This window comes from Anomaloglossus baeobatrachus, chromosome 2 (assembly GCF_048569485.1).
Source record: "Anomaloglossus baeobatrachus isolate aAnoBae1 chromosome 2, aAnoBae1.hap1, whole genome shotgun sequence".
NCBI classification, from domain to species: Eukaryota; Metazoa; Chordata; class Amphibia; order Anura; family Aromobatidae; genus Anomaloglossus; species Anomaloglossus baeobatrachus.
In genome coordinates, this window is record NC_134354.1 from 84,276,303 (window position 1) to 84,299,667 (window position 23,365).

The following is a 23,365-nucleotide window of genomic DNA, read 5'->3' on the forward strand; positions in this document are numbered from 1 at the left end:
ATGTTGGCTGATCAGATCAGCAAACATGAATGGGCAATAAGGATCGGAATCACTGGGCGAGCATAAGGCTGCTTTCACACATCAGTTTTTTGCATCAGGCACAATCCAGCTCAAAGACCTATGCAACGGATGTGGCGAAAAAAACGGATCCATTGCATACGTTTTTCCATGCGGCCCGTCTGTTTTTTGACGGATCCGGTTTGATACTAAGCATGCGCAGTTTAAAAAACTGCACGCGGCCGCCGGATGCGTTTTTTGCCGCAGGACGCCGCATCCGGCGTCCATAGGCTTGCATTGTAAATCGCGCCGGATCCGCTGTTCCATCCAGCCGCCGCATCGGCTAAATATGCCGCATTCGGCAAAAAACAGGCGCAACGCAAGGCTATGCGGCACAATCCAGCGCTAATGCAAGTCTATGAGGGAAAAAACGCATCCGGCGGCAAAAAAAAAGGATGCGTTTTTTCTGCAAAGCGCCGGATTGTGCCTGTTTGCAAAAAACTGATGTGTGAAAGCAGCCTTAAAGAGCCAGATACGGCATTGGATGTACAGGGACATCCAAGGTTGTGAAGGCAACAAGGGCTTAGAAATTCAAAGTTAGAAAATTGATTAACTTTCACCAAACTTCAGATATTTTCTAAAACGCAAAAATATCCTAAATTTACTGTTATCATGAAGTACAAAGTGTCACAAAAAACCCAATATCACTGGGATAAAGTGACACTGGCCAGAATTGTAAAGAAAAAAATGGCCGGGTCAGGAACGTGAAAACAGGCTGTGGGGAGGAAGGGGTTAATGGTCCCTCGCTGCATCCGGGGGTCGCAGGGTGATACGGTTACCATGGCAGCGCAGGAGCCGTCGCCGCCATCTTCCCCTGCACTGTGGTAGATACTAAAGGGAAGTCTCCTACAAGTAAACGACGTCTGAGCTGACTTCTGTCCATCACTTTCCATGTCCTAAAAATGTAATAAATATTTATCGTGGTCCCCAATGTGTCCAATAAAAGAGCAACCGACATGACACATCTGCGCGGAAACAACCGGCAGCTGCACAGAGGGGAGATACCGGAGAGCGGGGCGTGAGGGGACAGAGCGCAGCGCCACCGCCGGCTCCTCCCACACAGGACAGGTGACCGATCACATGACCGTGACGTCACGGCAGGTCCTGGTATCCACAGTGAGGGGACGGAGCCGCCGGTGACAAAGACATAGACGGGCACAGATGAGAGCGGCGCTGCCATTGGGTGCTTTCACAAAGACCAGTGATTGGCTGCGCTCGGAGGGGGCGTGGCGCTGCTCAGTGCAGTGTTTGCCGGGTTACCATAGAGCCCGCCGCTTCCGGTTGGTAATTCTGCGCCGTCCGTTCATCAGGTTCAGGGATTAGGCAGCCGGATCTCGGTCAGGTATGTGCCGGGAGGCCCTGTGCGCTGTGTGCGTCCCCCGCCCTGTGTAGCCGGTGACAAGCACCGCATAGAGGTGTGCAGCCTTAAAGGGGAAGTCCACCTGTGTGCAGTGTGTGCTGATATCCACAGGCAGCGTCCTCTGAGGTCCTACCCCAGAGCAATGCACCATAGAAGAGATGCCCCTCACCACGACCACCAAAATCACTTTTTGAAAAGTGCAATACAACAGAGTGCTGCCTGTCCAGCCTGGAAGTCATCTGTCAGGACGGTTACTAGGGATACACTGCCTAGCAACCACAGGCTTCTAAGTGCTATTTACATTGAGCACCTCCACAGTCACTAAGATTCTCCCCAATCACTGTGCAGGGAGGACCCCAAGTGATCAGGATGGGCGATAGGACCCCGAGAGCAGATGCTTATCTCTGGACCCCAACAACCTGGAGCACAGGTGTCTGCCTCATATGAATGGCGCCATATTTTCTGAAGTTAGGGGCAGATTTATTCACAAGACCCATTCCTGCGGCCACGATAGGGGAGTGAGCGCCGGCTCCTACCTGATGGCCTCCACGGCTCCCTGTGATAAAATGGCCTGGAATCACGTCACGATTATGCCACCGCACCAGGCTGCATAACCAATGAAGAGCCATCAGGTGAGAGCCGGTGCTCCCTCCCCTGGACGGTTCTCACCAGGCTGGATAACCAAAGAAGAGCCATCAGGTGAGAGCCGGTGCTCCCTCCCCTGGACGGTTCTCACCAGACTGGATAATCAGAGGAAGAGCCATCAGGTGAGAGCCGGTGCTCCCTCCCCTGGACAGTTCTCACCAGGCTGGATAATCAGAGGAAGAGCCATCAGGTGAGAGCCAGTGCTCCCTCCCATGGACGGTTAGACTAGTGTTACACTTGCGCTATTTTGACGCAAACGGAATCCGTCACTAATGTAGTACAGTTCATTTATTTACAGTGGAAGTGCGACATCATGTGGACACAAGCGGGTACTGCATGACACACACACGCCATAGTAACGCGCTTCCACTGTAAATAAATGAACTGTACTACATTAGTGACGGATTCCGTTTGCGTCAAAACAACGCAAGTGTGAAACTAGCCTTATCACCAGGCTGGATAATTGGACGAAGAGCCATCATGTGAGAGCCGGTGCTCCCTCCCCTGGACGGTTCTCACCCTAATGATCACATGTGCTCCCCCTGCCCCATTCATTGACTGCGGCTGGCAGAGGATCCCAGTGCAGCGCTTCGCTATCTCCATCACTTTACCCACAGGGCACCGGACCCTTGTTCTAGGGATTGGTGGAATCCCAATGCTTAAGGGGGCTTTACACGCAGCAGTATCGCTAGCGAGCATACCCACTCCTGTCGTTTGTGCGTCACGGGCAAATCACTGCCCGTGGTGCACAATATCGTTAGGAGCTGTCACACGGGACTTACCTGCCTAGTGACGTCGCTGTGGGCAGCGAACCGCCTCCTTTCTAAGGGGGAGGTTCGTGCGGCGTCACTTAACGGCCACCCAATAGAAGCGGAGGGGCGGAGATGAGCGGGACGAACATCCCGCCCACCTCCTTCCTTCCTCATTGCCGGCGGCCGCAGGTAAGCTGTAGTTGGTCGTTCCCGAGGTGTCACACATAGCGATGTGTACTGCCTTGGGAACGACGAACAACCTGCGTGCTCAACAATCAATGATTTTTTTAAAAAGGGTACAGCATGTCAACGATGGTTGATTAGTTGAGTATTTTCCATTGTTAACGGTCGTTCCTGCGGTGTTACACGCAACAACGTCGCTAACGATGCCGGATGTGTGTCACGGAATCCGTGACCCCAGCGATATATCGTTAGATACGTCGTTGTGTGTAATGGGGCCTTTAGGCCACCTGCAATCAGACATTACAAAATAATGGCTTATCCTAGCAATGTGCCATCACTTTTTGATCAGTGAAAACACCTGAAAATACTATTATAGGATTATTCCCCAAAAAGGTTAGGATCGGGGGATAACTTACTGATGGCTGGAGTCTGACTGCTGGGACCACTAGTGCTCTCAAGATCTCCGCTCTAGAACTCTAATGCCGGCGTCACACGGTACGATATATTGGGCGATATGTCTTCGGGGTCACATCGTTAGTGATGCACATCCGACATCGTTAGAGATATCGTAGCGTGTGACACCTCGGAACAGCTGTGAACGAGCAAAAATACTCACCTTATCATTGCTCGTTGACACGTCGTTCATTTTCAAAATGTCGGCCCTCCTTCTGTTCTCCGGTTGTTCATCGTTCCCGAGGCACCACACGTCGCTCTGTGTGACACCCCGGGAACGATGAACTGCAGCTTATCTGCGGCCGCAGGCAATGCGGAAGGAAGGAGGTGGGCGGATGTTACGTCCCGCTCATCTCCGCCCCTCCGCTTCTATTGGGCGTCCGCTGTGTGACGTCGCTGTGACGCCGAACGTCCCTCCCCCTTCAGGAAGTGGATGTTCGCCGCCCAGAGCAACGTCGCCCGGGAGGTAAGTGCGTGTGACGGGGGGGTTAACGAGTTTGTGCGCCACAGGCAACTAATTGCCTGTGATGCACAAACGATGGAGGCGGGTATGATCGCTCATGCGATCGCACGATATATCGTCCCGTGTGACGCCCGCATTAGAATGAGGTGAATGAAGTCCAGCTCCACGTGCTGCAGTGTCAGTGGGATGTGGAAATAGCTGAGATCAGGGCTCAGTTTTCTCTTGCAATCCCATAGTCAATGAATGGAGCAGAGGTTGAGCCTGAACATCTCCGTTCTTCAAAGCGATGCCGCATAACCACATTTTTCAGATCACCAGCATTACCAGTGGATAGACCTCCAGTGATCACATGTTACCCCCTATTCCATGGTTAGGAAATTACTTGTTGCTTTTTTTTGTGAGCGAATCAGATTTTGTACATGGCATGTGCTGTGTTCATTAAAGAAATGTCACCAGATTTATTCTACCTCATCGGAGAGCAGTATAATGTAGGCAAAGAGACCCTGATTCCAGAGATGTATCACATAGGCAACTGACTGCAGCCATTCTGACACAACATGAGCTTTTAGATGTAGCAATGCAGCAGAGCTGAGAGGTAACCCCACCCCAACCATGCTCTGTAAACTAAGTCTATAGATGAAACAAAGGAAGGAAGAAACGACCAACAGAGCCCAATTGCTGATTGTGAGAAAGACTTTATTAAAGGTAAATGGTGAGCGGCACAATCACAGAAGAACGCCGATGTCAGAAATTCCCGGTAGGTGAATAAACAATCACTTAAGAATCATATAAATATTCAGATTATCATATACACAGTATAGGGTCATTCCGTGTCAAGTGGACCAGTGGTCCCCACTCGACGTTCTCCGATTTTGCTGAAAATTTATAAGGATGTACATGTATGTTTGAAAAGAGGTTCTGTAAATTTTTAGGGCCAGATCTCAAATATATTGGGCACTTTGACCTTTCACTGGAGGCCCCCCCCAAGCCTGCGGCTTCAGCTAAGAGGATTTTGCCAACTTTGGCACATAGCCATTAGAGTTCTATACTGGCTATGATGCTGAAATTTGGCATACTAGCTCAACTTTTGCTGCTAAACGCGATAAAATTATTACCGGCTATGACAAAACAATATTTCATAATAACATATATATTATATAATCAAAAACCTATAAACCTATTGACTATTGTTACATTTTAATGCATATATTATTTATTTTTTAGTGATGGAAATCGTGTTGCAATCCTTTTGGCTTACCCGTGGATATTTCAGAGGAGAGATGCCAATGGATGTTAAGCTTGAATTTAGTCTTTCAGGAGAACATTCCATTCCATCTGGATCTGATTCAGAGGAAACTGGATCAGCTGATTTTTTTCTTTTAGCAAATTCTTTTCGACATGATACACACATCTTCTGGCCAGGCTTCACATCATTCTTTGTGAATTCGTTCAACTGGTCAGCTGCTAACAAATTGATAGCTCGCAAATTCTTTTTGGTGTTAACACCTTTCTTCCCAAAAGGATTGCAACACGATTTTTGCAAATGCTCATATTTGGTCAAGAAGGAAGCTTCATAGTGTAAACAGATTTGTGAATGTTCGTCAAAATTTAGTCCCATTCGTCGACGCAGCAATTTCTGTTCATCCAATCCAAAGCTTGTAAACAATTTCAACTCATCCTTGCAATGGGTGAATGTCTTAAGGTGGCACTTTGAATTGTTCGCAAGGCCGATAGAGCACTGGGCCGATTCGTCATCAATTTCATTCTCCATCACTAAAAAATAAATAATATATGCATTAAAATGTAACAATAGTCAATAGGTTTATAGGTTTTTGATTATAATAGACATTGCTAGCAACAATACAACTCTGTAACATGTGATAAGAATCTGAAAATCAAACACAAAATCAATGCATTACGTGCATACATAACACCATGTTCAGTGGCGTTTTTCTTTTCTTAAATGGAGAGACTCCAAAAAAAAAACCCAATGATCCTTGTAGAGAAAAATGTGCTCTTTCAAATGATAACAGAATTAATATATTTTAGGGGTACCCTTTTTGGGAAATTTGACCTAAAAATAGGTAAAATTCGGTTTTTTTAAGTTTTTCATCATATGTGGGTGTGAATATTTCCACAAATACATATGCTTTGACCGTGATATTGCAGCAATGCAAAGTCATGAAGATGTTTGGTGTACAGGGTAAAGCACCAGTTCCTATTGGTTTTTGGTCTTGAGTTATATATGGGCAAAGTTTGGCATAAATTTTATGCGACACGTTTTGCAAGCTACTTTGACACAAAATTGCGGCCGAAATATTGTTTTGTCATAGCCGGTAATAATTTTATCGCGTTTAGCAGCAAAAGTTGAGCTAGTATGCCAAATTTCAGCATCATAGCCAGTATAGAACTCTAATGGCTATGTGCCAAAGTTTGCAAAATCCTCTTAGCTGAAGCCGCAGGCTTGGGGGGGGCCTCCAGTGAAAGGTCAACAGTGCCCAATATATTTGAGATCTGGCCCTAAAAATTTACAGAACCTCTTTTCAAACATACATGTACATCCTAATAAATTTTCAGCAAAATCGGAGAACGTCGAGTGGGGACGATTTTTAAAACTGGTCCACTTGACACGGAATGACCCTATAGAAGATGATAATAGTATATACATAGTATAGAAATCAGATTTACCAGAGATAACAGGCATGTGTAGAGCAAACTAGATCACGTGTGAAAAGACTAATCACTACGTGAACATACTTGCTATAATTAGCACAAAGGGGCCCAATAAACCACAGACATAGACTCAAGAGGGGTCAGTGCCTAATGATTGTAGACATACCTGTAGGGGAACCTGGAAAAGCCTGAGACCGGCGTCCACCCGATGAAGGCTTTTCCTGACGAAATGGCCGTCGGGTGGTCGCCGGTCTCAGGCTTTTCCCGGTTCCCCTACAGGTTTCTATACTATGTATACTATTATCATCTTCTATACTGTGTATATGATAATCTGAATATTTATATGATTCTTAAGTGATTGTTTATTCACCTACCGGGAATTTCTGACATCGGTGTTCTGTGATTGTGCCGCTCACCATTTACCTTTAATAAAGTCTTTTTCACAATCAGCAATTGGGCTCTGTCGGTCGTTTCTTCCTTCCTTTGTTTCATTATGGTTTTCTACGACTTGCCCTAGTCCTTTCCACATTTTTATACTATGATTCTTCCTGTTACATTATGTATTAAATACTGGGGATATGGATTGGTTGAGAGCAGTTCTTAAAGTCTATAGATGGTAAGCTGCTAATCACAGAAAGGGGCATGCTGGACTAGCTGACCTAGTCAAGCAATGATAATCTGAAGCTAAAACAAACATTGTAGGTAAACACCATGGATCTTGATAATAGGCATCATTGTGATTTCTGTGTTAACCCTTACAGCAAGCATGCTGTCTTCATACTACATAGTAAAAACCTGCGGACAGATTCACACATTTTTGCGCCTCACTACATACCTATATAAAGTGTGTACCAAGTCTGTTACATTTTCCAGGAGTACGATATTGATGAGCTTTTCACCTCAATGCCATCTGACCTGCACACCCATGTCTGTACACTGATCACGTCATGCCGTCTTATTTGGTGGGGTGTTACGCATTGGACCCCACTGATCTGATATTGATGTTTCTCAATAGCCTCATACTAGACTACTCCTTTCATGACATGCACCAGTTTTTTGGCGCCGCACCAAAAAATATCTAAAAGTAAAGCAACCAAGAGGTAATGTAAAGTTAGACAAAATGTGTAAATCACCGGCCATATCATCCGGCATAGACCAGTGTGATACAATGTGGTGCATTATAAGCCTCGGTGTAGAAAGCAGGCAGGATTAGTGCATGTGGCCCCCGGTGTTGTGGTTCTCCTGCGGCGCGGCCCCGGCACACCCTCCTGTCAGTCGTCATTAGAGGCTCTGGGTCTTTATAATAAGAGGCTTATGCTGGCCGCAGCTGTCATGGCCGTGTCACTCGCTTCTTGTGCGCAGTCTGATGTTATGGTGCGATGGTCATTATTGTGTAAATTCTTCATGCCAGGTTCATTGTGAGGAGCATGGGTTTGTTTGACCGGCTGGCAGGCTGGCTGGGCCTGAAGAAGAAAGAAGTGCACGTCTTGTGTCTGGGGCTGGATAACAGCGGCAAGACCACCATCATCAACAAGCTAAAGCCGGCCAATGTAAGTCCCGTCCTCTGTTGTCTGTCTATGGTAATGTTGTGACAGAACAGTAATATGTGAAGATAATATTTAATTGCTGCTTTTTTTCATTCATTTTTCAATTCAACGTGTTTTCTTAAAGCACAACTCCAGCATTTTGTTTTATTTTCAGTGCTGCAGTGACACTTTAAATGTATGTCCACTGCCCCCGGTCTTCTGGCAGCTTCACCTGTTACTGACGATGCTCCAGTCCCGCGGTGACATCTTGTGACTATTACTTCTGACTGTTTGGAAGTCAGATGTTACGTCACAAGATCTCAGTACAAGTCTATGAGAGCCAGAACGAGGCTCTCATAGACTTGTATCGAGTTGTGACCTCCAGTGCACTCTATGAAACACTGGAGTAGTCGGCAGGTCACTAATCACAGGAGATTGACTGCAGCGATGGTGATGGAAGATAAAGTTGTCAGAAGCTGCGTATAAGACTGGGGGCAGAGGGCTTAGATTTAAAGTGCCACTCCAGCGGTGCAATAAAAGAAACATTGCAGTGGTGCGCTAATGTCTGCAAATAATAACTTCTCTTGCCAGGTAAGTGATGAAACATTACATTACAGTGTAAATTGTGTCTGATGTTATTTGTCAGTGACATAGAGGTCTCTGCGTCACCAAATCCTACTTGTTGCAAGGGTCTCCTGATAAGAATATGAGCATAAAGTGTCCATCCTGCAGAGACCCTCAGTGATCCATTGAAGGAAGTGTCTAAGTGGATGTCCAGCACTATTACATTGATGGCTAGTTCTGAGGATAGGTCCTCTTATCAGTGCCGGTGCTACACCACCTCCCTCTCCCCAGCTATCGGCTGTTCCTGGTGTCGGCGGAGGCTGGAAGTGATCGGCTGCAGAGCTGCACAATTGTATAATTAATGCCCGCAGCCGGTTACTGCAACCCCCCCCTCCCTCCCCCCCACAATCTAATGCATACGGGTGGATCAGCAGGACCACAATGCTGCTACTATACAGTTGACTGAGCACATTGGGAACAGCTGATCAGTGGTGCTGTCGTGTGTCGCACCGCCACTGGTATTGACGACATATCCTCAATCTACTCTACATTTATGGCACATCCTTTGGATAAATGGCCAGGATGGGATTACACCTCTACCATAAAGGGGCCTTTAATTCTTTGACTCTCATCTACCACGTTGTGCTGCTCACCTTAGGGTTTATATAGCATCGGCAATAACAACTGCTGCATGAGTCGTCCAGGATAAGTCACCCCCTATATACACTCCAGGACTTGTATATTGATGCCTTATTATTAGGATAGTTCATCAGTATCAAATTAGTGGGGGTCCGGCACCCACCGATCAGCTATGTGCAGCTCTCTCTGCAGCTGGAGCTGCCCTGCTCTGTAGTGGCCGTTCGGGTACTGCAGCTCAGCTCCTATTGAAGTGAATGGAAGCTGAGCTTATCAATTGAAAGCCCTGGTTAGTCACTATCCCTGCCGACTGGTCCAAAGTAGGCAGAAGTCATACAATGTAAAGTAATGTTCCCAGTAACATTCATTGGTAGTGATGTGGGGGACCATAGTGTGTAGAGACCATTGGATATTTCCATTGGGGGACAAAATCCCAGCTCTGGTCTATAAAATGACCCTAGTGCATTCATTTTACTAGTGCTGAAGATTTGCCCAGAGTTTCACCTTTAAAGATCTCTTACGGGATAACATCAGAAGCCGAGAAACTTGCCGCAATGCATTAAGCAATTCAATAGCAAAAATGTCTGAGCGCAAATTAATGAAATCCGCTTAAAGTTATCAGGGCATAAAAGTAAAGCGGAGTGCGCTGTGCTAATGTCGTCCCTGGCATCTCAGCGCCTGGTTTACGGTGCTGGCATGGCGGTGCGCTGCTGCTGAACAATCCTCCCGGGACTGCTGACATGATACACTGTGTGCTGGCTTCTCTCTACAAGTAACCTCTGCCCAGCGCCTGTGACGAGACGCAGACATTTCTTGATTGTGTCCTCCCATGGGAGACAGACGGGAAAATAAAGTTTCTCGTTTTACCATTTTAATGCCCTAATTTCCCAGCAGTGTCTCTAATTACTCTGTAAGCAAACGGCACGAAGAGCGATCAAAGGAAAAACAAAGTTGCAGCAGTGTTGTGTAGTGAACTCTCCTGTACACTCGGGTGCGGGGGATTCCGGGTCTGACGTGCCGCATATGAAGCCATGCTGATTACAGATGTCCTAAACTCTGACATTTCCACTTATTTCACTTCTGTTCCTAATCCTCTGACTCCGGAGACGTCTTGTAACCCTTTCTATCTTTCGGCAGTTGCGTATATTGTGTGCCGTACATCCAACACTGCCTCCTGAGCTTATGTCATATCATGTACATGGCCCACCAGACTTTGCGTGCGCAGTAATCCAGAAAACATGTATGTGACATGTATGGTTCATGCAACAATACTTTTTGTTTTTTTAATAAAAACTCCTCTGAGCTGATTTATGACCACAGACGTCATTAAAGTCCAGCCGAACTTTGATGTGGTCAGAAATCAGCTCAGAAAAACACAGAAAAGAAATGCAAGCACCCCACTGGAACAAGTTCACTGATTTCTCCTCAGTTAACTCATACCTCAGCTAGCAATGTGCAGAAAAACGGAATCGGAAAAAAGCCAAATGCGGCAAATCTTTCAATGAAACACATTTTTATATAATTATTTTTAGCCCAATATTCTTGCATTTAAAGGGAATTTGTCACAAAATATTCCAGCTAAATGTCACTTACTGGGGTGCTTACTGTAGTTTTGATCAAATCACTGATTAATCAGCGGTAGATTATAATTACAGGACTACTTGGCGTGCTGCAGGTAGTCCAGCATATTCATCAACACTGTATAACCCCGCCCACGCCACTGATTGGCAGCTTTTCACCCACAGTATACACAGAAATCTGCCAATCAGTGGTGTGGGCGGGGTTATCGAGCTCCACGTTCAAATAACTGCTAGATCTGCAGCAGAGAAAACATTGATATTTATCTAAATGACAGCAAACAGCTCAGTAAGTGACACATCGCTGGAATCAGGGTCTGTGTCTCTACATTATGCTGCTCTCAGATGGGGGAGCAAAAACCTGGTGACAGATTCCCTTTAAAGAGGACCTATCAGGTCAGTGGTGGCAGATTATGCTTCTTTTATTCATGCTGATCCCTTTAGTAATAAGTTTTTGTATTTTACCGCTATGGCCTTTCTTATGTAGTTCTCATTTTTATGGTCTTTTCTAAGGGCTGTGGATCACAGGTTTGAGAAATGGTGCTATATTGTGCAAGGAAAAGCCACAACTCTTCACTTTTTTTTTCCTGAGCATGTAAATTGAAGATATTAATGCTTATATTCTGTGTGATCTAAGTAGAGACATGATCTATTCGTCCCTTCTTGGGTTCACCTCACCCTTACACTTATCTCTGATTTTACTTTGTTTTCCAGGCTCAGACACAAGATATTGTCCCAACTATTGGATTCAGCATAGAGAAGTTCAAGACATCCAGGTACTGCTCTATCAATCCTCTGTCCCTGCTACTGGTGTGATTTATGAGCCACCATACAGTGCTGACCACTGAGCCACCATACAGTGCTAACCACTGAGCCACAGCACTGCATCCCACTTTTTTGTCTTATTAAATGAGATCCCGAGTAGGTAACTAGGCAGGTTGTCTTCAAAGAAAACTCTTTTAACCCCTTAACGACCCATGACTTACCTAGTACGTCATAGCGAAGTCGCGACCCCCGGAACCCCGTTGAGTGCGATCGGTGCATACAAACCTTAGATTTGTGAAGGAGGTGACCTCTGCCTGACCTAAGGAGGGGTGATGTCTCCTCCCCTGACCTACGGAGGCTGTGATTGGCTGACGAACGCCGCTCAGCCAATCCCAGCCACTGTAATGTTTTAGCCATTGAAAATGGCTGAAACATTGAAATCCAGCTATGATCAGTGCAGCTATAGCACTGATCATTGGCTGGAGCTGGGTGATCTCTGCTTCACCCGCCCCCAGCTCTGATTGGAGAGACCGGCCTTGTGACCGATCTCTCCAATCACGGTGGATCTGGGACCGGTGACCTGTAGGTGACCGCCTCCTTAACTTCACTCAATCCATGGAAGCTGAGGAGAGCGATCCCTGTGCGTGCCCTATTGGTAAGCCCCAACCCCTGATCCCCTTCCGCCGATCCGCTGCCACTGATCCACCACCGATCCGCCGCCCTCCTCTATCTGTTGCCCCCCCCGTCCATCTGCCACCACTCTCCCCATCAGCCGCTACCCCCCTCCATGATCTGCTGCCCGCTCTCTCCCATCCTCTTCATCTGCTGCCCCCTCCCCCACCTCTCACCCTCCTTGATCTGCTGCCCCCTCTCACCCTCCTTGATCTGCTGCCCCCTCTCACCCTCCCTGATCTGCTGCCCCCTCTCACCCTCCCTGATCTGCTGCCCGCCCTCTCCCATCCTCCGCCGCTCCTCCATCCGCCGCGCCCTCTCCCATCCTCCGCCGCGCCCTCTCCCATCCTCCGCCGCGCCTTGATCCGCCGCACACTCTCCCATCCTCCATCCATCTTTTTTTCCATCCCACCTAGTCCCCCCCCTTTTTGGAGCACATTCGTGCGTTCGTCCTGATTTTTTTCTTTCTGTAAACTAAGAAAGAAATACAAATAAAATTAGTTTAGGGCCAGTAAAATTATACTGTAGTAATCGTCAACTACAGTATTTTTTACTGAATATTGTAAGGGTCAGCCCAGTGCCACACATGAGAGTGATGCACGAGTCTCACATTGCATCATCCGGCACGGTCGCTCTCTTCCAAACAGGAGTGTGCGGCTGTGCCGGATGATGCGATGCGAGATTTTTGCATTGCTGTCACGTGTGGCACTTGCCTAAAGGGTGCTTTACACGCTGCGACATTGCTAGCGATGTTGCGAGCGATAGCACCTGCCCCTGTCGTTGGTGCGATATGTGGTGATCGCTGCCATAGCGAACATTATCGCTACGACAGCGTCACACGCACATACCTGTTCTGCGACGTTGCTGTTGATGCCGAACAATCCCTCCTTCAAGGGGGAGGTGCGTTCGGCGTCCACCTCCTTCCTTCCTCATTGCCGATGGTGCAGGTAAGGAGATGTTCGTCGTTCCTGCGGTGTCACACATAGCGATGTGTGATGCGCAGGAACGAGGAACAACCAGCAGCATGCACCATCACCGATATTTTGAAAAGGAGCGACGTGTCAATGATCATCGATTTTTGACATTTTTGCGATCGTTGATCGTCGCTCCTTGGTGTCACACGCTGCCATGACACTAACTACGCCGGATGTGCGTCACTAACGACGTGACCCCGACGATATATCGTTAGTGATGTTGCAGCGTCTAAAGCACCCTTTAGTGTCAGTTGCAGGCACTAATATAGGCGTCCGTATTTTTTATTTCGCCAAATTAATATTTTTTTGTATGGGGGGGGTCTAGTTTTCAAAATGGGGTCACTTGTGGGGGAGCTCCATTGTTTAGGCACCTCAGGGGGTCTCCAAATGCAACATGGCGTCCGCTAATAATTCCAACCAATTTTGCTGTGAAATGGCGCCCCTTCTCTTTGAGCCCCACCGTGCGCCCAAAAATTTACTTTCCACCACATATGAAGTATCTGTGTACTTAGGAGAAATTGCACAATACATTTTATGGTGCACTTTTTCCTGATACCCTTGTGAAAAAAAAAGCTACCTGGCTGAAATAACAATTTCGTGGTGAAAAAAAAAATATATTTATTTTCACGGCTGAACATTATAAACTTTTGTGAATCCTCCAGGGGTTCAAAGTGCTCACTAAACATCAAGATAAATTCCATTAAGAGTCTAGTTTTCAAAATGGGGTCACTTGTGGGGGAGCTCCATTGTTTAGGCACATCTGGAGCTCTCCGAATGCGACATCGCATCCGCTAATGATTCCAGACAATTTTGCTTTCAAAAAATCAAATGATGCTTCTTCCCTTCCGAGCCCTGCTGTGCGCCCAAACAATTGATTTCCACCAGATATGAGGTATTGGTGTACTCAGGAGAAATTGCACAATTAATTTTATGGTGCATTTTTTCCTTATACCCTTGTGAAAATGCTAAATTTTATGGCTAAAATGACATTTTTGTGTAAAGTAAAATTTTTAATTTTTTCCTTCTACATTGCTGAGTGAGGGGTGCAGATTTTAGAATGGGGTCACTTTTGGGTATTTTCTGTCGCCTAGGTTTCTCCAATCACTTAAAATGTGATGTGCTACCTAAAAAATTTTTTTGGGGAAATTTTGTTGGGAAAATTACTGATGAACTTTGACCCCTTCTAACTTCCTAACGAAAAAAAATGTTTTGAAAATTGCGCTGGTGTAAAGTAGACAGCGGGAAATTTTATTTAGTAACTATTTTGTGACATATCTCTCAGATTTATGGGCATAAAATTTCAAATTTTCGCCAAATTTCCAAAATTTTCATAAATAAACGCAAAACATATAATCCTAAATTTACCATTGACATGAAGTACAATGTCACGAAAAAGCAATGTCAGAATCGCCGGGATCCGTTAAAGCGTTCCGGAGTTATAACCTGTCAAAGTGACACTGGTCAGAATTGCAAAAAAATGGCCTAGTCTTTAGGCTGGGGGCTGAAGGGGTTAAAGAGATTATTTTACTTTTTATTTTTTTAAAAAATAGACCCAAAATGGTCTTAAAATAAATAAAAATATATATTTATTAACCAGACCCCCGTCATTTCCGCAATACTGCTGCATATTTGCACCACTTTTCATCTCGCTTTCTCTTTTAACAGTGCATGTTAGGAGACAGCTGCAGCCAATCAGTGGCATCTGATGGGTGTAAGCAGTCATGGGCTGGAAAAGTAAGCTAGGAGACGGTTTCCTAAATCTTAGACAGCACATGACCGCTGCAGTCAATCAGTGGATTCCGACTGAGAGCAGCGGTCACCTGATATTCTCTATTAGAAACGCGAACAAGCAGACCAGAAGCTGACATGAGAAGCAGTGCTAGTGAGTGTAAGGAGGCTGATTGGTGAGTGTTTTTTTTTTTCTCTAATTTTAAAACTCACATGGGCCCATTTGTAATATAATAAAAACTAGCCCAATTTCTTTAAAACAGATCTGAAACCAGATTTCATATTACAAACATAGATTATATATTATAGAGTAGCTCTTAGACCTGATGAGGCTGGTGTAAAGACGAAGAAATGTCAGATTGGCGGTAGTTTAGCGCTAAACTCATTAAATGCCATAATAATATCAGGCGGGGAAACTTTTAAAGGGCTACATCCATGTCTGTGCTCGATCCTTCTGCTCATGTCACTGGGCAGCAGTTTGGTTTGATTTCTGGGATTTGTAGTGTCATCCAGTCAGGGAGCTTGAGGATTAACACCTGAACTGAATCATCAAATTAAAAAGAATCTGTCACCAGTTTTTTTTTTTTTGTTTTTTTTTTTTCTCCCCCATCTGAGAGCAGCAGAATGTAGAGACCGAGACCCTGATTCCAGCGATGTGTCACTTACTGAGCTGTTTGTTGTCATTTAGAAGAAGTCAATGTTATACAGAGCTCATGAATATGCTGGATTACCTGGCAGCATGCCAAGTAGTCCGCTAATGATAAAATCACTGTTTAATCAGCAGAAGATTATCAAAATTACACTAAGCAGTCCAGTAAGTGACACATCCCTGGAATCAGGGTCTCTGTCTCTACATTATGCTGCTTTCAGATTAGGTGGCAAATCCTGGTGACAGATTCCCTTTAACTCCTGTCTATGAGTCCTGGGCTGGAATCACACTATATAAACCTGGGGTCTCAAACTCGGCTAGGTATTTGGGACGCACATAGGAAAATAAATTTTGGGGGCCACATTCTTTGCAGGACAGAGTGACATCTTTAGTGATTTCATATTTTCTTTTCTATGCACCTTTTGGATCACTTTTGTTTATACAATTTGCTGTCCTTTATTATAACAAATGTGCACTTTTTTTTAGCACCGTGTAGTAATTTTAACCAACATCTTGTAGTAATGTGCCCATCTTGTCCCCATCCATGTCCCCAGTAGTAATGTACCCATCTTGTCCCCATCCTGTAGTATTGTGCCCCATCCTTGTGCCTTGTAGTATTGTGCCCCATCCTTCTGTCCGTCCTGAAGTAATGTGTCCTTCCTGTAGTATTGTGTCCCATCCTTGTCCCAATCCTGTAGTGTTGTGTCTCATCCTTGTCCCCATCCTGTAGTGTTGTGTCCCATGCTTGTGCCCATCCTGTAGTAATATGCCCATCCTGTACTATTGTGCCCCCTTGTGCCCTGTAGTAATGTGCCCCATCCTTGTGCCTATCCTTTAGTAATGTCCTCATCATGGTGCCCTATTATGCTGTTCTTCACATACACAAAAAAAAAATTTCACCTGTTCTCCATTCCCTCGGTGTCCCCTGACCTGCTTCTTGTGGCCTGCAGACTCCGTGACGATTGCGGCCCTATGCCGGTGGCCGACGCGTCAGCGATTTACTTCAGTTGAATCGTTTGTGGCGCCGCGCAGGGGATCTCTGCACTATACCAATGGCAGCCACCGGCCACTCAGAGGTAAGCAGCTGACGTCATACACCGGCGGCTGCCATTGGTATAGTGCAGAGACCCCCTGCGCGGCGCCGCTACTTATTCAACTTTAGTAAAATGCTGACGAATCGGCCCCCGCACCTGCCGCGATTGTCACGGGGCCTGCGGGCCACAAGAAGCAGCCTTGGACAGCATGCGGGCCACGTGTTTGAGACCCCTGATCTAAACCCTGAGCTTCCTGCCTCTCGTTGCCAGTTATGTTTTCTTACTCGGGGTCACTTTTGTTTCCCTGCAGTGCCCCGCTATATGATCCCTGCCTCTTACCTCCGCCTCTGTTCTGCTTTATTCTGTGGCCTGATAATTCTGTTCCAGTCTCTGATCTGCAATTGACTCAGCTATTGGCCTATAATCTGCCAGCCCGCTTCACCAGTCAGCAGCCATTCTGTGGATCCTACTGAGGGCGTCTGTGTAAGCCCAAATCATTGTGTAGGGGTAATAGAGTGGAGGTCGGGGCGACCCCTGAAATCTGCTAGACAGAGCGCTTTGGAAGTTCACACCCAAAGCGAGGATTATGCAGCCATTCTGACTTCAATTTTCCAAAAAAAAGCCCACCAGCCTCATCAGGACTAAGATCTATATAATATTGTATGCAGCTAGTATTGTGAAATCTGGTGACATCAGAAAAATAATGTGAAGGGTTAAACAGATTCCCGCCTTCATGTGTGAATGGTGACCAGCGCGGCTCCTCTATAGTGACCACTGTGTCCCCCACTGGTATGCTGCGATCAACAAGGTCGCAATGTGAGCACTGCAGCTAATCGTCAGCCACCGATCGACTGCAGCATGCACATTGTATCTGAGTGGAAGAAACTACAAGCCATGTTTTGTTTGCGTTGCTGTGAGGATCCATTCATTAACAATATCCTCAAATGATACCTGATGAATGTATACAGCCCCCGCTGGTGATTTAAGTGTTAAACAGTAATTTCCAGCTACAGATATACAGGAGGCTGGAGTGCAGACCTTACCGGCAATAACAGTCTTGCTGGATTAAGTATTTTAGTAATTAGCAGAAGACAAGGTCACGGCTGGGTTACTGATGGGTTATTATGGAACAATTAGACCAGAGAAACCAAGAAAAATAAAGAAACAAACATAAAAAGGCATTAAAATGATTGTGCCAGAGCCATAGAGAATACTAGAAGATGCCTCTTGATATTTGTAACAATCTGATAAGTAGTTATAGTCCTGGAGAAAAATAATGAAGGTGTATGGCACTGTCCCTGGCATGTCTAATGCCGCCATCAGGTGCGATTCCCGGCCGTGACCCATTATATGTGAATACCGTTCATGTGACCCTTTATCTTTACTGGTGAATAAGCCGGCAAAGCCCCGAGCACCAAACGATCACTGCCAAGGCGAATTACCTAATGCTAAGGAAACCTCCGGTCTCTCCCCCGGGAAGACACAAGTGATAATGACATGGATAATCTCAGAAATCACACGTCATTGTCTACACAGACACCGTGTGGGGGAGAAAATGTAATAAAAGGTGACATTATATCAGGGTGCAGGTAAACCTAAGGTAAGGGAAAGCTAACAAATACTCCGGGTCATGTTTCAATTACATTTGGCAACTCTTAAAGGGAACAACCACCAGGATTTTGCTATATGAAGTAAAGGCAGTGCCATACTGGCGCTGGGATGCTGAATACAGGCATATCTCTTGTTGAAAGATCGGATGCTTGGTTGCTGAAATATCTGAAATCAAAGTTGCATTTGCGTATGCATCAGTGCGGGCCTTTGTGGGTTGGGTCCTCGCTATAAAGTCCTCCTCCAGGGACCTCAAGAGCAGCAATGGAGGCATGGTGTGATATTTAAATAAAAAAAAGGGGGCACGCCATAGAGGACGCAGGAGGAGGACTTTACAACGAGGACCCGACCCAAAAATTCCCGAGCCTGAAGCACACAACAATCAATGGGGCAGTGCATTTCTGTAACTTTGCAGATGTTTCAGCAACCAAGCATCCGATCTTTCAACAACATGTATACCTGCATTCAGCATCCCAGCGCCAGTATGGCACTGCCTTTACCTCATATAGCAGAATGCTGGTGGTTGGTTCCCTTTTTCACCTTTGAAAAGTGGTAAGAAGAGTTATCAGGACCACCGCCACACGCCTGCATTGCTTACACATTAATTTGAGCCTGCATATCTGGTTTCTGTAGTTTGTATTAGATCATGGGGTCCTAAACCCGTCACCCCCACCATCAGCTGTTACCGGCCCCCACACAGTGCACGGAGGGGTGCTGCTGACACCCTCACTGTGACACATTGAATGCTGCTTACAGGTGATCGGTGGCAGTGCTGGATGCCTGACCCCCCCCCCCAACAATCTGATGTTGATCGCCTAGCCTAAAGGGTACTTTACACACAACGATATCGCTAACGATATATCTTCGGGGTCAGGTCGTTAGTGACGCACATCCAGCGCCGTTGGCGATTATCGTTGTGTGTGACTAAAAGGAGCGCCGATCAACGATCGCAAAAAACGTCAAAAATCGTTGACACGTCGCTCCTTTTCATAATATCGTTGGTGGTGCATGCCGCTGGTTGTTCGTCGTTCCTGCGGCAGCACACATCGCTATGTATGACACCGCAGGAACGACGAACATCTCCTTACCTGCGTCCACCGGCAATGAGGGAGGAGGGCGGCATGTTCCGGCCGCTCATCTACGCCCCTCCTCTGCTATTGGGTGACCGCTTAGTGACGCCACGCTGAACGAACCTCCCCCTTAAAGGAGAGATTGTTCGGTGTCTCCAGCGACGTCGCTAAGCAGGTATGTGCGTGTGACGCTGCTGTAGCGATATTGTTCACTATGGCAGTGATCACCCCCATGACGAAACAGCGACGTGGGCGGGTGCTATTGCTAGCGATGTCGTAGCGTCTAAAGCACCCTTAAGGATTGGTCATCAATATCAAAGTAGTGGACAGCCCCTCTAACTGCACCATTACATCTGTCCACTAATCTATCCCTTTGGTAATTATGGGGGGGGTGCTTGTGGGTGCTCATTGAATTTTTTCTATTATTCACAATGATGAAATATTTGTTATCCTTAAACAATATCCACAGTGGTCCCGTACACAAGATTGGATAGCCAGAGCACATGACAATATCTACGGCACTTTATAAGTTAAAATACTGTGGATGGGGACAGCAGATTGGGTGAGCCATGGGTCTCCATCCACAGTCCTTTTACTATTTAAAGGACCACGAATGTGGCCACGTGGTGCATCTAACCCAAACAGGAACTTGGTTTATATAGAGTTCAGGACAAAGGAGTTTGTAATAGCAGCCAATGGCCGGTACTGGTGTCTGTAATGGTAACAGGCTCCTTATAATTCAGCCCTGTCTTCTCTAGAGATCTTCAGTCAGTGCAGAGCAATAAGGCAAGATCATAAAAGGGAACCTGTCGGGTGCAATATGCACTCAGTACCAGGAGAGGTCCGGGGTGTATATTGCTATTCCCTGCCTAACCGTCCCTGTATCTAGCAACATAGATAAAGAGATCTTTAGAAAAAAGCATTTCTAAAGATCCTATATGCTAATGAGCGCAGGAGTTCCCTGGGCGGTACTTCCCTTGGCTAGTCGGTCCCTTAGCATGTTAGTACACCCCCGTGACCGTGCTAACATGCTAATGAATGTGCAGCGTCAGAGGATGGTCTCGCTCACCTTTCTGCTGCTTCGAGTCCTGTATTTCGGCTCATTGCACATGATCTCGGACTTCTGGTCATGCGCACTACATGGGCTGGAAGCCCCTGGAAGCCCGTTGCACTGTGAAGCATGACCGTATGCATGAAGCATACAATAAAATATCTTTAGAAATACTTTTTCTAAAGATCTCTTTATCTAATCTACTAGATCCAGGGAGACTAAAGTCCGCTTTACACACTGCGATATCGGTACTGATATCGCCATCGTGCGTACCCGCCCCCATCGGTTGTGCAACACAGGCAAATCTCTGCCCGTGGCGCACAACATCGCCCGGACCCGTCGCACTACTTACCTTCCCTGCGACGTCGCTGTGACCGGCGAACCGCCTCCTTTCTAAGGGGGCGGTTCGTTCAGCGTCACAGGAGCGTCACTGAACTGCCGCCCAATAGGGGCGGAGATGAGCGGGACGAACATCCCGCCCACCTCCTTCCTTTCGCATTGTGGCCGGGAGGCAGGTAAGGAGAGCTTCCTCGTTCCTGCGGTGTCACACGGAGCGATGTGTGCTAATTGTGTCACATCACAACCACTCCAGCTGGCAAGCGTTCTGAATCCTGACAATGTGACTATTGTACACTGTCAGGTTTCAGCAACAGAGTGATTGCAGAAATTTAGCTTAAAGGGGTATTCCCATCCCAATATGTAGTAGGTATAATAATAATATAAGCAATTTAGAAATGTAGTATAGTTCTCCTGATCAGCTATGTCACTTACCTCATGTGCAGGGCATTGCAGCTTTGCTATCCATGGTTACTCATATACTTACAGTTAGTTAGTTGCTCATGGATGTAACCATGGTTACCTAAGCTAATGCAATGCCCTGCACATAAAGTAAGAGACATAGCTAATCAGGAGAAGAACTATACTACATTTGTAATTGGAGATATTTGCTAATATTATTATTACACCCACTACATATTGGGATCGAAATTTGGAGATGGGAATAACCTTTTAAATGGACTCTGTCACCAGGTTTTTGCTCCCCCATCTGAGAGCAGCATAATGTAGAGACAGAGACCCTGATTCCAGCGATGTCACTTACTGAGCTGTTTGCTCTTATTTTGATCAATGTTTTCTCTGCTACAGATCTAGCAGTTATACAGAGCTCATGAATATGCTGGACTACCTGCAGCACACAAAGTAGTCCTGTAATGATAATCTACTGCTGATTAAACAGTGATTTTATCAAAATTACACTAAGCATCCCAGTAAATGACACATTGCGGGAATCAGGATCTCTGCCCCTACGTTATGCTGCTCTCAGATTAGGTGGCAAAAACTTGGTGATTAGATTCCCTTTAAGTCTAGAAAACCCCTTTAGTTTATCCTGAGGATTTCAATATGAATCACACCCTTTATATGAGACTGTATGAGGTGCATAAACACGGCGGCGTTTCCACAGCCATACCAATGGTTAATTCATGCTACACTAGTTGTGTCTGCCACCATAAGTGAGACCATGGGAGATGCAATCGGGACAGTGGAGGGTCCTTGTGGCCCGAAAACCAGTAGATACAGGAAGCCTCTGCAGATATGACAACTGGGGTCTCCGGCTGCAAAAATACTTTTAAGCCAAACATGTAGCTGACTGAGCTTTAAATATATCTGCATAATATTGAAAAGTGCTGATTACAGTGACCTGTGTATACCTATTTACATTATTCAGGTAATATACTGCAGGCGACCAGAGAGCAGCCATCACACATTTATATAATAGACCATACTGGTACATAGCAGACCATTGCCACTGCTGTAAATTGATGGGTTGCAGATGTTCCCCCTACAGCAAGGTCATAATGTACAGCGATCGGTGGTCTATTTGTACAGGATGTACACGTGCAAGTATTTACGGCCCCCCATGTAACCATATACATGTCACTGCAGGGAATGAGCTGAATGCAGGTGCAGCCCCCCATGCCCGGCTCTGGGGACATAAATCAGTGGTTGTGGTGTCACAGTAATGTATAGTGCTGTGCATATGACTATGATGACTACTGACAATATACGTGTTATACTAATTCTGTGTTCTTCTTTTCTCTAGCCTGTCATTCACAGTTTTTGACATGTCTGGACAAGGGCGGTATAGGAATCTCTGGGAGCACTACTACAAGTAAGTGGAAATAAAAACTGCAAACCTATATGCATTGTAAGCTGCCATTGTGGGGGTGATTGTCTTAAAGGGAACCTGTCACCTTGAGGGGTAATCTGCTGGTAAATAGTGTTTATACCATGTGTGTCCAGCTTCCTGGATGACCAGTTACAGGGAGAAAAGAATATTCTCCCTGCAGCCGCTTGCTTGCAGCCATCAGGACATGGCAAGGAGCGATTACAGTCACCGATCACTATACAGTGAGCACACTGGATCAGTTCTCGGCAATATACCACACCACTTGTCAAGAAAGGAGAGCAGGTTTTCAGCTCTCCTGATCCACATGGAAACCATTGGGAGGACGGTGCACGGATGTAAGTCAGCCAAACTATGGTCAAGTAGAAGGAGAAATCCAGCATCGAAGTCCAAAGATATGTTAAAATTCCCGTTTATTGAAAATTCTTAAAAATTTAGCAGGTTCTACATAATAAATACCATATGGTAGTGAAACATGGTACGCGTTTCGAGTGTCTAGCACTCTTAGTCCGAATCCAGGTTGGATTCGGACTAAGGGGTACTTTGCACGTTGCGACATCGCTACTGCGATATCGTCGGGGTCAAATCGAAAGTGACGCACATCCGGCGCCGGTAACGATGTCGCAACGTGTAAAGCCTAGATGCGCCGATAAACGATCTCAAAAGCGTCGTAAATCAGTGATCTTTGTAGTGTCGGACACTACAGGCGGCGGGTCGGACACTACACTGGAGGCGGGTCGCCG

At 46.2% G+C, this 23,365-nt stretch overlaps 1 protein-coding gene across 2 annotated transcripts in view; it reads left to right on the forward strand.

Annotated features, from left to right (window-relative positions):
- Positions 1–1,166: 1,166 nt before the first annotated feature.
- ARL6 (ARF like GTPase 6) overlaps positions 1,167–23,365 on the forward strand; it is a 115,331-nt gene continuing 93,132 nt past the window's right edge. Inside the window, exons 1-4 of one of the 2 annotated variants that reach the window (XM_075333099.1) lie at positions 1,167–1,399; positions 7,998–8,136; positions 11,604–11,665; positions 22,539–22,607. In XM_075333099.1, coding sequence (XP_075189214.1) covers positions 8,014–8,136; positions 11,604–11,665; positions 22,539–22,607 — 254 coding nt within the window. In that variant the 5' untranslated portion in view covers positions 1,167–1,399; positions 7,998–8,013. The remainder of the gene's footprint in view (positions 1,400–7,997; positions 8,137–11,603; positions 11,666–22,538; positions 22,608–23,365) is intronic. The other variant, XM_075333098.1, reaches the window with a different exon arrangement.